General features: G+C 38.7%; 1 protein-coding gene across 4 annotated transcripts in view; it reads left to right on the plus strand.

The window, feature by feature from the left end:
- Nucleotides 1-12669, plus strand: part of ARB2A (ARB2 cotranscriptional regulator A) — a 269602-nt gene that overhangs the window by 28194 nt on the left and 228739 nt on the right. For all 4 annotated transcript variants that reach the window (XM_075136555.1, XM_075136554.1, XM_075136553.1 and 1 more), the window contains exon 4: nt 998-1098. In XM_075136555.1, coding sequence (XP_074992656.1) covers nt 998-1098 — 101 coding nt within the window. The remainder of the gene's footprint in view (nt 1-997; nt 1099-12669) is intronic.

Genomic DNA, 12669 nt, shown 5'->3' on the forward strand with positions numbered 1-12669 from the left:
AGTTGTGAACTAAGTTAGCAATTCTTAATATTCAAGAGGAAATATTTTGCTGAGAAACCTTACTTTCATCATACAGGCATTTCAACTTTCAAAGGAGATACTTGTACATATCCTTGTTTTTAATGTTTCTCTGATTTACTGCAATTTTGTGATGCTCTGAGACCATAACTTGTGTTTTGTCTAATAAGCTGAAACATTACTGGTAAGGTATCTGTTTTCCACAGTTTGGTTCTTATTTGGTTGCCATTTTCTTATTATTAGTTACTTTAACTCAGTCCATGTCTTCATTTGTGGTTGGGTATGCTACTAAGCTTTTGCTATAAACAAGGCCAACTGCAGAAAGCTACACTAGAATCTAAGAATAGCATGTGATTTTGCTCTGATCAAGCATTCTGCTTTGTTCTACTGTTGTAATCTGAGAGTACCATTAATCTAAGAGCTCCTACTCGATTGCACTGTGCCTAGGAGTTAAGGTATTTACCTTAACTATGGACACGGTTTTTTTCAGATTAATTTAGAATGTTGTTAATCTTGAAAATGTATGTTTCCTTTCTTGCCAGCCTCCAGCTCAATTTGTACTCACATTTCTTCATAAACGCAGTTGTTTTTAAAGCAGGGGATTTGTAGCTACAATTTGATCATCTAATTGACATTGAAGATCAAATATTAGCTGCTAATGTTTACATATCACTGTTAATCCATAGAGGTTGAGACATAAATATTTCTTGCAAAGCAGTTTGGCATTTGATATCTGCATGTAATTTCACTGTCATCACTTGTGTTTAGCTTTATCTAGCAATATACACCATTCAAGGGGAATGCATTTTGTTGTTATGCTACAATTGTTTTCCTTGAAAAATGCTATAACCAAAAAAGAAGAAGGAATTCATAATAGCCCAATTTTTAGATGTAGACTTCTTTTAAACTTTTCAGCAATTAAAGGTATCTTACTTTTAATGAAGTATATTAAAATGTAATGATTTTGTTTCTTTTACAGAAGGGCAGTTAAGACACATAAAAACTGGGGAGCCATTTGTTTTTAATTACCGTGAAGATTTGCATAGATGGAACCAAAAGCGCTATGAAGCTCTTGGAGAGGTATATAAATTGTGTGCATGTATGCATGTGTGTATGTATTGGTATGCTGTGGTTTTTATTGTGTTTCTCTGTAGAAGTGATACTTTTATATAGGTTAAGAAAGATTTAGGGAGGCTGCAGTCATTTAACAAAAGGTATTTCAGGATTTGTTGCGTGTTAATGCTCTAACAGTAATTTCCATTATTTGCTGTATAGCTTAAGATCTGATTGAGACTACAATTTGATTTTCATTTATGTTCAAAATAGAATATCATCTAGATTACACAAATCAGAATATTACGCAGTGCAGTATTTTCTTTAACTTTCTTCTCCGCAAGGCGAAGCACTGGGTACAAAACTGTGGCATTTTACTTTCTAGCTGAAGATAAATGTATTCCCACATTACCAGGAGCCACCTGATTGATGAAGTAGAGAGCTGATGATTAATTGATTAAATATTTGTTGATGTGTTACCTATTTGGATGCTACTGGTACTTCACAGGCTTTTTGTAAGGATGTTGTGGATGTAGTAGGTGTAGAAGCGACTGACCATGGTTCCTTTTTTATGTGAAAATGACTTTAATTGCAGTGCCATGCTTTTTGTAATGCTTTAGGAGTCAGAGCATTGATTTGAGCAGAAAGGCATCTGATCTCAGTGTGTGCTGAGGTCTTCCTTGCACTGTCACAACCTTGCCTGCCCAACAGAAGAACGGCCTCAGCACGCTCACCTCTAGGTAGTAATGCTGCTCATGTCAGAGGGGCTTCGGAGAAAGGAGATGCACAGTTCTGTGCACAAACTAGGGTCTTTTTCTTAGAGACTATATGTCTCTGGCAGGCAGCCAAACCCCACGCAGCCGCTCGCTCACTCCCCCCCCGCCCCAATGGGATGGGGAGAGAATCGGAAGGGTAAGAGTGAGAAGAACTCATGGGTTGAGATGAAGACAGTTTAATGGAACAGAAAAGGGAAAATAATAATAATAATGATAGAATATACAAAATGAGTGATGCACAATGCAATTGCTCACCACCCGCTGACTGATAACCAGGTAGCGATCGGTACTTCCTGGATCACGCCTACCGTTCATATACTGAGCATGACGTCACATGGTATGGAATACCCTGTTGGCCAGCTGGGCTGGCTGTCCTGGCTACATTCCCTCCCACCTTGTGTACCTGGCAGAGCATGGGAGCTGTCCTTGGAGTAGCAGGGTACTTAGCAACAACGGAAGACATCAGTGTGTTATCAACATTCTCCTCATACTAAATCCAAAACACAGCACTAGGAAGAAATTTAACTCTATCCCAGCCAAAACCAGGACAGTTTATAATGTTGCCCGGCAGTTTCTGTTGGAATTATCATGGCATGTCATTCAAGAACTGCTTTTGCCTCGTGGCTTGTCTACTTTCATTAGTGTTACTGTTTTAGTAAGGATTAAATGCATTTATTTCCCACTTACTCTTTCTGTTACATTAATTCAGACTACTTGGAGATATGTTTGATTGTGCATGTTTAGACATTTTGTCTTTTAAACTTTCTTGTCATGCTTTAACCCCAGTGGGCAGTTCAGCCCCCCACAGCCGCCTGCTCACTTCCTCCTGTGGGATGGGGGAGAGAATCAGAAGGGTAAAAGTGAGAAAATTCGTGGGCTGAGGCACAGGAGAAAATTCGTGGGCTGAGATACAGTTTAATAGGTAAAGCAAAAGCTGTGCGCGCAAGCAAAGCAAAATAAGGAATTAATTCACTGCTTCCCATCAGCAGGCAGATGTCTAGCCATCTCCAGGAAAGCAGGGCATCTTCACGCATGATAGTGACTTGGGAAGACACACGCCTTACTGGAAGATAACTATGAATGTCCCCCCTTCCTCCTCCCTTCCCCCAGCTTTTATCGCTGAGCATGACACTATATGGCATGGAATATTCCTGTGGTCAGTTGGGGTCAGCTGTTCCGGCTGTGCCCCCTCTCAACTTCTTCTGCACCCCCAGCCAGTACGCTTGTGTACTAAAGAGTAAAAAGAAAACTAAAATGTCTGAAATGAGAGCCAGTCCTACACTGTTGCAAAGTAAATAGTGTAAAGCATCTTGATTGAGTTTCTTGGATAGATAAATAAGTATATACTTAAATTTATCACCAAATGGTTTCATATAGTTTCTTGTGCTGCCAAGAGCGCGTTTGTTAAAGCTGAAAAACACCTAATTGCATGGTCTTCTCTAGGTATAGCAGGATCGGGTCTGGGAACTTCTGTCGGCAGTGAGCATGCAGGCTCAAGAAGGGAGTGCACGGCAGAAGTCTCTGCCCATCTTGATTAACAGGAATAGCACGCATCTGTCCGTAACCTCTGCTGCGTGGTGATCCGGTGCTCTGTGGCTAGCTCAGCCCCTCTCTCTCATTCAGGGGTCAGCCTGGGCTCTGTGCTGGGTGTGCTGGAGCCGCCCAGCTGTTGAGCGCTGCTTTGTCCTGCCAGGGCTTTGTTCCTGGGGATTGAGGAACCTTGCTTTTTACCTCCTCCTCGTTCCTGCAAGAACTGTGGCAGGGGAGGAGGCAATGGTTGTCTCTGCTGCTGCTTGTCACATCCTTTCACCTCAACTCTATGTTTTTCCAAAACAGGGAATGTGCAATTGCCCAACTTGTTGCATGTCTAAGTTACTAGATACACATTTCTTCCAACAGGAAACAGATTGGCACCTATTCCATGGTCTGTCTGTGCAGACCTTTGTGTGTGCCTGTATTGTTCAAATATCCCCATTTTCCAAATAAATGAGTCGGACAGGACACAGGTATAAAGATTATTATGTCTCCATGTGGGCTCCTGTGCCATCACACCTTGTACATGTTTGGCAACATCCAATTCCTCATTCTGTGCATCTGAATAGTGAGTGCCATAGCTTCAACCCATCGTAGTATGGACAACGTTTTGTGCTTTTTGGTTAACCAGGAGGTGGGGTGCGTTCGTGGAGTGGGTGCCTTACGCCTGCGATCTGTCTTGTGCATTTTGCCTTAGTTATAGCCATTCTCCGTGTTCAGGTTTGAGTGATCTTTGAAAATGCACTTTGTTTATTTGGTAGGTAAAAGGCAAGGAAGGTTTGAGGTCAGGAATCTGACAGGGTGAATTGTTCTAAGTTGTTTATTTGTTTTGTGTTTTTAGAGAAAAAAACCTCAGCTGTGTTTCAGTCTGTTGTCCGCTAGGTGCTTGATACTACACAGTTCTTCCAACAAGCCACAAATTTGTAAATGCTCCATTGTCTGTTTTTGGCACAGTGAGTGTTTATATAGTTATCTGAGAACACAGATATATAACTCTAACCAGCAAGACCCTTGGCATTTGTTCACATAGATAAAACCTCCTCTTGTGTCGTAGATTGGTGGGTCACTGATGTGGATGTTGAATAGTACAGAAGCAGTATATTACCCTCTGATTAGCCATTTTGTAGTCTAGAGTAAGATGTGTTCATCAAACTGTGGTAGCTTAAGAAGCAGCAGCTCATATAATTCGTAAGATTTTGTCCTTTGCTTTGAAAAGCAAGATTTAGTCCTTTGCTTTGAAACATCATCCTTTGCCTTTAGGAGTTCTGTAATATGTATTTGTGGCTGAACATGCAGTGAGATGGTAAAGTAGCTAGACTTGTATCATCAGACAAAAGTGTCTCATGTATTCAGTGTTTACATTGTTAGCTCAGTCTTTGTATGCTGGTTTTCTGATTTTTAAATGATTTACCCATCCTGCCCAAGGGAACTTTTTTTTTACTGTACGTGTATATTGTGGGCTGCTTTTATTGCATTTTACTAATTTTAAGAAGTGGGTGTGCTTCCTGGCCTTGTGTTACAGCATCATTCTCTATTTCTTGAAGCATTAATAAATTTCCATTTGGTAATCCATGATTTTTTGCTGTTAAAAGTCATGAATACACTATCTGTGATGTTCTGCCGTTACTCTGGCTGTATGGAAATTGATTCTTCACAAATTACAATGGTTCGTCAACGTCTCCACTTCTTACATCTCTTTATTCTTTATTCATTGATCTGTTTTTTCAGGCACACAATTTGTTCTGCAGCCTCTTGATATGTGCTCCTAATAGATAATTTAGTGAACTGTTCATAATTTTGTGATTCTGGTTCAGTCGTTGCTATTGCGGCATTGAATTTTGTGGAGAGCCTCTCCATTTGCTTTTTAAAAATTAAAATGGCAACAGAAGTGCACAGAACATGGTGTTGCAGCTGCTTCTAACTGCTGATTAATCCATGTGGCAAGTTTGAAGTACGATTGAGAACAATTTTGTGACAACAGTTCAGTTGTTGCAGACGTACCGTTCCAGTTCAAGGTTGAATTATGGGTTTTTTCTGTGGCCAGGAGTTACGGAGATTTGGATTCTAGGTTAAACTCCAGATTAGACTCACATGATGTATGTCTCCTTGCATTTTAAATAGATGTCTGTGTTTATTTTTTGTGCCGCACTTTCAGTTGATGTTATGGCTACTGAAATTGCCAACTGTCAGCTTCAGCCCTTGCTTGATCATGACATTGAAATTAGCTGGAATTAAAATACTACTAAAATCTGTTGCTGGGATTTTACCTTGCATTTTGCCAGTCATATAGGTTGTGTTGATGATGAGACTTCCTTTGAGAAAGATTATGTTGACATTCTCCTTCTATGGTCTTACAGTCACCAGAGTATCCCTAGCATCAGTAGGCAGTTGTCTGTTCCTCTGTGTGTCTCTTACAGATCTAGCACTGGGTAATTATAATTTAGTGTTTGCTTGGAGGCCATTTAATATTTGCACGTGTTTTTGTGAGTGCCATAACTAATGAAGAGACTTTTACCTGTACTGACAGTTTGCTTGGCTGCCCGTGTCTTTAAATAAGTCAAAGAGGATTTGTAAATATGTAGATTATAATGTGGACTGTGATATAAATGCCTCTGCTGTGGTCCTATTCAAGGACTAGTGTATGCCATCTCCCGTAACTGCAGCCTGTCTGACCTGCAGAAGCATGTAAGCAGGTAGTAGAAGAGCTGTGGTGGGTTTTTACAGTCAGTACACCATAGCACAAGAAAATACCTTTTATTTATGTAGAACAGATATGGAAAGCAAAGAAATAGAACACAGAAGTCATAAATTCCTTGCATGTTTCATGTATGATAAGATACAATTAATTTTACATCATCAGAGAAGTCTTGTCCCCCTAAATAAACTGCTTTAAAGTATGTGCGCAGTGTTTGGTCCAGCTCATCGTAAAGTAGATTAACTATCAAGGTTAATATTTGTGTGGGGGAAAAAAATAAGTATGTAGAATTATGACAATGACAACCCATAATTAAGATTGCTAAGTAGTAAAATGGGATTTTTTTTTTTTCCCAGATCTCCTTTAAGTTAAAGAACAGCTTGGTCCCAACATAATTTAAAAAATAAGCGTTCACCTGCTACTAATTTCCTCCTTGGTTGCAAAGAGCATTATTTGTTTGGATGACTGAGAGAAAGAAGCTATTTACATAGCACAAATGAAAGCATAGAACAGCAGAAGAGGACATGTAAGTTAATGAAGAAGGAAGCATTAAGTAGTCTGCATTTGAAAGGGTAGCTTCTTACATGAATAACCCAAAATCTGATGATAGGCTGCACGTGCACCTGATAGTACTTAAGGTCCAATCTTGCAGCCGAAGCTCATGTGAATAAACTCAATAGGTCTGATCTTGTGAATAAGGGCTGCAGGATCAAGTTCCAAACAAAATTTGCAGATGATTAGTAGAAATCCTTACGCTCTAGTTTCAGTTTCTTTGCACAGACAGTTTATCACTAAACATTCCAGATTTTCCCTGGCTAGCGAGACTTTAATATAATAAATTAGGTGCTGCACACCATGGATTAAGCAAAATTACGTTTGTGTACCTTGACTTATTAATATGTATTTGCTGTTAGTTATTTAATGGTTGGAAAAATTTGTCTTACTGAAAGGACAAAGTAAGTTGATAGTGATGTAATATATAGGCGGGTTCACGGACATTTGTTTTCACAGGATGCTTGTTTGGCTAGAGCTGTTGAAGAGGTGGTTCTGTTCGAAGAGATTAGATGCCAAATACTTAACAGGTGTCTGTTGAGCATGTGTAAACTGAATTTTTTCAGTGTCTTGTATTACAGTCAAGTAAGGGTAAACTTTCATGTGGATAGTAAAAATCCTTGCTGAGAATCTAATACAAACTGTTCCTAGCTCTAAGTCCTGTTTCAAGGGTAGGGTGAAATTGAAATACTCTCCCCATCCTTATTTTTGAAAGTGGGTAAATGACATTTTGGGTGGGCTCCTTTGGAAGCAATTTGATAGTCCTAGTTCTGTGCATGTCATGCCCCATCTACTAATGAATGTTGCAGAAGGTTTTTGCTTTAGCAAAAGTTTACAGTGGAGTAAATGTCGTAAAAATACTTAGAGTTGTACTATTTGGACAAAAATAGGCAGCTGAGCAGAAGAGAGAGATTGGGCAGGTTCTTTAAAGTAAATTAAAGTGTGATCTCATTTCGTATTAGACAGATAAGAATCCACATGGAATAGAGACTTTTTGAATGTAGCAGTTGGAGGAAGACCTTAAATGACACCTGTCATTTTTTGGACACCAAGGTCAATTATAAATGCAGTTCTTCAGGAATCCATGCCTTATTGATTGCAGGTTTTTTTCATACTAACTTGATTATTTTCAATTTGTGATAGGTAAGTGTGAAACAGATACATGACGCGGAAGACTTCAAGCAAAGTAGATAAAGCACCTAAGAGTGGGGCAGGGTATTGAATTTCTCTCTAATGGTAGTTCCCAAGCTATAGGTAATCGTACATTTCTTTAAGGTTGCAGTCCTTTTACTTCACTCGGTTTTGAACCGATGCCTTGGATAACAGAAAGAAAATGCTGGTAGGGGCAGCACAAAAAAATCTAAATTGTGTATGTGTACTGTCTTAGGAATTTTAGAAAGATTTCAGCTTTTAACAATCTGTTTATCTGCAGCGTTGCTGTTTGGTGAGTGAAGTGGATGGACAGACAGCTTAGCAAGGATTGAAGACTATTTAATAGTACCTAAGGAAATTCAAATTTAAATATGAATCTTTGTTGCTTGCAGTATATTCATTTGCATATGCTAAATCCGCTTTCAAAATCTGCTGTTTGTGAAGACTTTTTACTGGAATGATTATGTCAGATGTGCTTCAGTGAACTCTTCTCGTTTGTAGGCAGCAATTGGCAGTAGGTTGGTTCATCACAGTAACATGACAGTACTCGAAAGGTTCAGAGATAGTTTCATAATTATTGTTAGCATGATTCTTGAAAGAAATGATGAGCATCTCATAAACCCAGATGGGAATTTGTTACATTGTTGATAAATGTGTTGATAAATGTGTTTTACATTTTTAAATTGATAAACAGTGAAAAGCAGAGAAGATACAATAAGGCAGATGGTTGTTTATAAAGCACTTGCAAGTTGCTGCAATTCAAAGAATGGTACTAATTGTTAAAAAGAAGACAAAAATTGGAGTAGGGGGAGTGTTTCAATGAGTTAATCATGAGCTTTTTAAAAATAAAACCTTCAGCAGCTTTAGTTCAATTAGAACCATTCTTGCTATCCTGGGTTTATATGCAAAAGTTTAGACTCTCAGTTCTTAAACTTTTGTACCAACCATTTTCATGTAGCTGAAATTAAAAATACAAATAATCTACCTTTTATCTAAACGTATCCATTCCCATCTTTCTCCTTTTTCTTATTAGAAAAAGCCCAAGATCTATTGCACAGCAAAATAAAATTGAATTATCGTTGGCCTTATTCCCGCTTAAAAACAGTGAATAGAATAGTGAACTCCAAAATCAACAGAGAGTTCGCAGCAAGGAAGTAAGAAGGAATATAGTTGGCTGATTTTCTGCTAAAGGAGTGGTGGAAAAAACTGATTTTTGGCGAACTAGAGGGTGACTAGAAAAAATTATATTTAAGTAGCGCTTAGGCAGAATACAAATCGGCATATGTGATGCAACCAGCTGGTTCACCTTTGATTTGTGAATGTTCGGTTCTTGTTTCCATGAGTGATATCAAAAGTTTCTGTGAAAAGCACAGTATTTTCCTACTGTTTCAGCAGGAGTTTTTTGAAAACCAGAGATATGTAGATTACTGCCTTCATCAAGCAGCTCTTTTAAAATATGTTTATTTTACCTCAGTTGCAGAACTTCGGAAGAGTTAGTTCTCTTTCACAGGATTTTCAGCTTCTCCAGGACAAAGAATTTAAGACTTTCTGTGTCTTCAACAAGAAACCTATATCTTTCAGTTTTCTGGGAATATTTTTATTAAAATTCAGCAGAATGGTGATATTTTTTAATAAAGCTGTATCAGCTGTGTCAGTCCTTAATAGGAATAATTTGAAAGGAAAAAAATTCAATTATAAATCAATAGTGTGTTGTATTTCTGGATGTGCAAACAACCTAAAATTACTTTAAGATGCTCCAGCTGCTCAATTCATTAACTCAATCACAACTGAATTTTGGTATCTCTTATCTTCTGTTGATCGCTGCAGCAGAAATAGCCAGTTAGCGTGCCTGGACTGTTAGATGCAGTTATGACTAATCAGTTCAATAGGTTGGTTCCTTAGGATTTTGAGAGGCTTAGTAAGTACTTATTTGTCTTAACTCATGCACTGTCCTGTCTGTAACGATTCAGGACAGCGTCATGCTCCTCCACAAATAGTGCCAATTCCTTCTCGCATTCAGGGTTTCCAGATTTGCCTCTTGTGGATTTTGGGTAGTTGCACCTCCTAACTCTTTCCAGTTCCTCTCTTGAGTGGTACCCTGAGTATGTTGTTGGTAGTAAGGCATGAAAGATCTTTGAGGAGAAAAACAAATTATTTTTCTCTTTTCACTGAATTAACTGGTGGGGGGGTGAGGCGGGGGTGTGCATATGTTTTTGCCTTCTTTCCAGCAGTGTAAATTATCAGATATTATGGTAAGTTTCTCTTATTTCACTGTAGATCTGACACCCCATAACACAGGCTGGAAAAAGTATGCAAAAAATAAGTAAGCTTAACAAAAAGAATAATGGTTTAAAACTCAGGGTGGTTAAAATTCTGAAATTAATTTTTTACACATTGTTTTTAATTTCTAGATTCAGGAATTCAGCTTCTGTCCTCATTTCCAGTATATATGGCTCTATTCTAAGTGGGTTTTTAAAGATAAAACCTGACATATAGCCATCACAGTTGTAATGCATGGGAGAGTTTCACATAAAAGTACAAATAAATGTATAAAATGTATTTGGAAGTGCTTTTGTTAAGTTTTATTATCTGAACTTGCTTTTAGGCGTGATTAATTTTCAGGCAATAGACATGCACCTTCATCACGTGCTGATGAGAATTTTGGTGCAGTAGATTTTAAAGCTGATGTAAAAGCAAGAGGGGAAAATAATAAATGTAAGAAAAGGAGGTGTTTGTCCAATGTAAGCTGCAGTTCTAGGTGGGGCACCTTTCTGGATATTGTATGTACTTTTGGTTCCATTAAGTTGGTTAGAAAAATACAAAAAATATAAACTTAAATGAAAAATGGAGGCCAAGTATTTTATTTTCATATAATATTGGTACAACAAGCACAAAGGGAGTGTTTCTGTAGTAGGTTGCTCCATCTGAAGGTAATGATATAAATGAAGGAAGGAAATTACTCATATTTTATGAAGATTGTAGGAAGGCAGAAGGTTCAAGCAAAAGAAAAAAATTTAGGACAGGTAACCAGAAAAAATGTTTAGATGAAAGTACTTTGAAAGTGCGAAGCGTTCTTACTGCCTGATCATCAGGAGTTTGAAACTCGGTTTTCTCTATGCCATCAAATGTATCAAGATTGATTATTACAGTTGATCCCAACTTTTCAAAAAGTGTATTTGGGTTTTTTCCTCATTTTTGTTGAAATAGCTTTTTAATCCTGCTTTACTTGATACTGTGGAAGTGCACATCAATTTTTGAGTGAACATTTCTGTTACTGCTGACTTAGGGATGCTTTTAACTTGTAAGTTTTAAAACAGATGTTGTTCTGTGTACTAGTGAAAAACCTGTATGAAACTGCAGGTAGCAATGGAGGTGGAGAATAATGCTAAAATAGCTGTCAGCAAAATAGAAACGATGAAACTTTAGGATAGGAATTGTTTTTGTTGAGGTAGAATGAAGTGTCAAAGATGTCAGGACTCAATGCTGATAGTTGCACAAGTTCTTCGTGGTTTTTCTTCAGCTTCAAACTTCATAGATCTTTCACTGAGGGAGGGATTTGGCATTTTTTGCAGAAGGGGTATGCGTTCCACAGAAGTCAAACTGTTCACTGGAAAGTGGTGTACTGAGCAGACCCAATGCTCAAGAGTTGCAAACTGAGCTCCTTCAGTGTGTGTACGTCCCTATACATATGTATACGTATGTTGCTATTCTTGTGAAAGCAACTAGCCTCAAAGTCAACATGTGTAGAAGAAGTGAATGGCCAGAATGTAATTCAAATAAGTGGCCAAGATACAGCAGAACTCGTGAATCCTTTTCCAGTGTTACAGTGGTTTGCCATTACATTTGGTGGAAAGTTGAGGATTACAGCAGTCAGTGTAGTGAATGCACATTTTGGGTGTTTCTGCCAGCCAAATGACTGATCAGTATCACATGCATTCCTAAAATATAAATACAGTAAACATCACATGTGCTATCTGCCTGAATCAAGTGCAGAAGGACAGAAGCAAGTCTCTCTGTCATATGTATAAATGGCAAGATTATCATTGTGATCCACACAGGCTTGTACTTGTGAAGCCCATGCTGGCATGCGCTGTTACAGTAATGGCTGAGGACCATATTTTTCTGTTCTAGGTATCCACGTCTACATAATACTTACTGTCCCAGCAAAGGGCTACAAGAATTTATCTTGTGCCTAAACCCATTAATGTGAAAAGGGGCGATGTCTTTTCTTCCATTTACTTCTTGATGTGTCTTATGAGAGTGATCTTTGTGAGGGATGAAGAAACCTACTTGGTTCATCATTAGAGGGGAGGCACACCCTCCCCAGGCAGTCAAAAATTACGCATTCTAGAGTTCAGGACAATTAGATTGAAGTCTTTTATACCTTTATACTTGCATCTCCAGGAAAGCAGGGCTTCATCACACATAATGGCGACTTGGGAAGCCTTATTGGAACGTGACTCCGAAAGTCCCCTCCTTCCTCATTCTTCCCGCAGCTTTATATGCTGAGCATGACGTCATATGGTTTGGTCAGTTGGGGTCAACTGTCCCAGCCATGTCCCCTCCCAGCTCCTGTGCCCCCCCAGCCTCTCGCTGGTGGGGTGAGGAGCAGAAAAGGCCTTGACGCTGTGTACGCACTGCTCAGCAGGAACGAAACATCCCTGGGTTATCAACGCTGTTTCCAGCACAAATCCAAAACATAGCCTCATACTATGAAGAAAATTAACTCTATTCCAGCCAAAACCAGCACAGCGTGGTATTGATGTTTTGCGTGTCTTTACTAATGGTACTGGTTATTATCTTAGAATCATAGAATAATTTTGGTTGCACCTCTGGGTATTCTGAAGTCAACTCCCCTGCTCAAAGCATGGGCAGCTTCCAAGTTATATC

Source organism: Calonectris borealis, chromosome Z (genome assembly GCF_964195595.1).
Source record: "Calonectris borealis chromosome Z, bCalBor7.hap1.2, whole genome shotgun sequence".
Classification (NCBI taxonomy): Eukaryota; Metazoa; Chordata; class Aves; order Procellariiformes; family Procellariidae; genus Calonectris; species Calonectris borealis.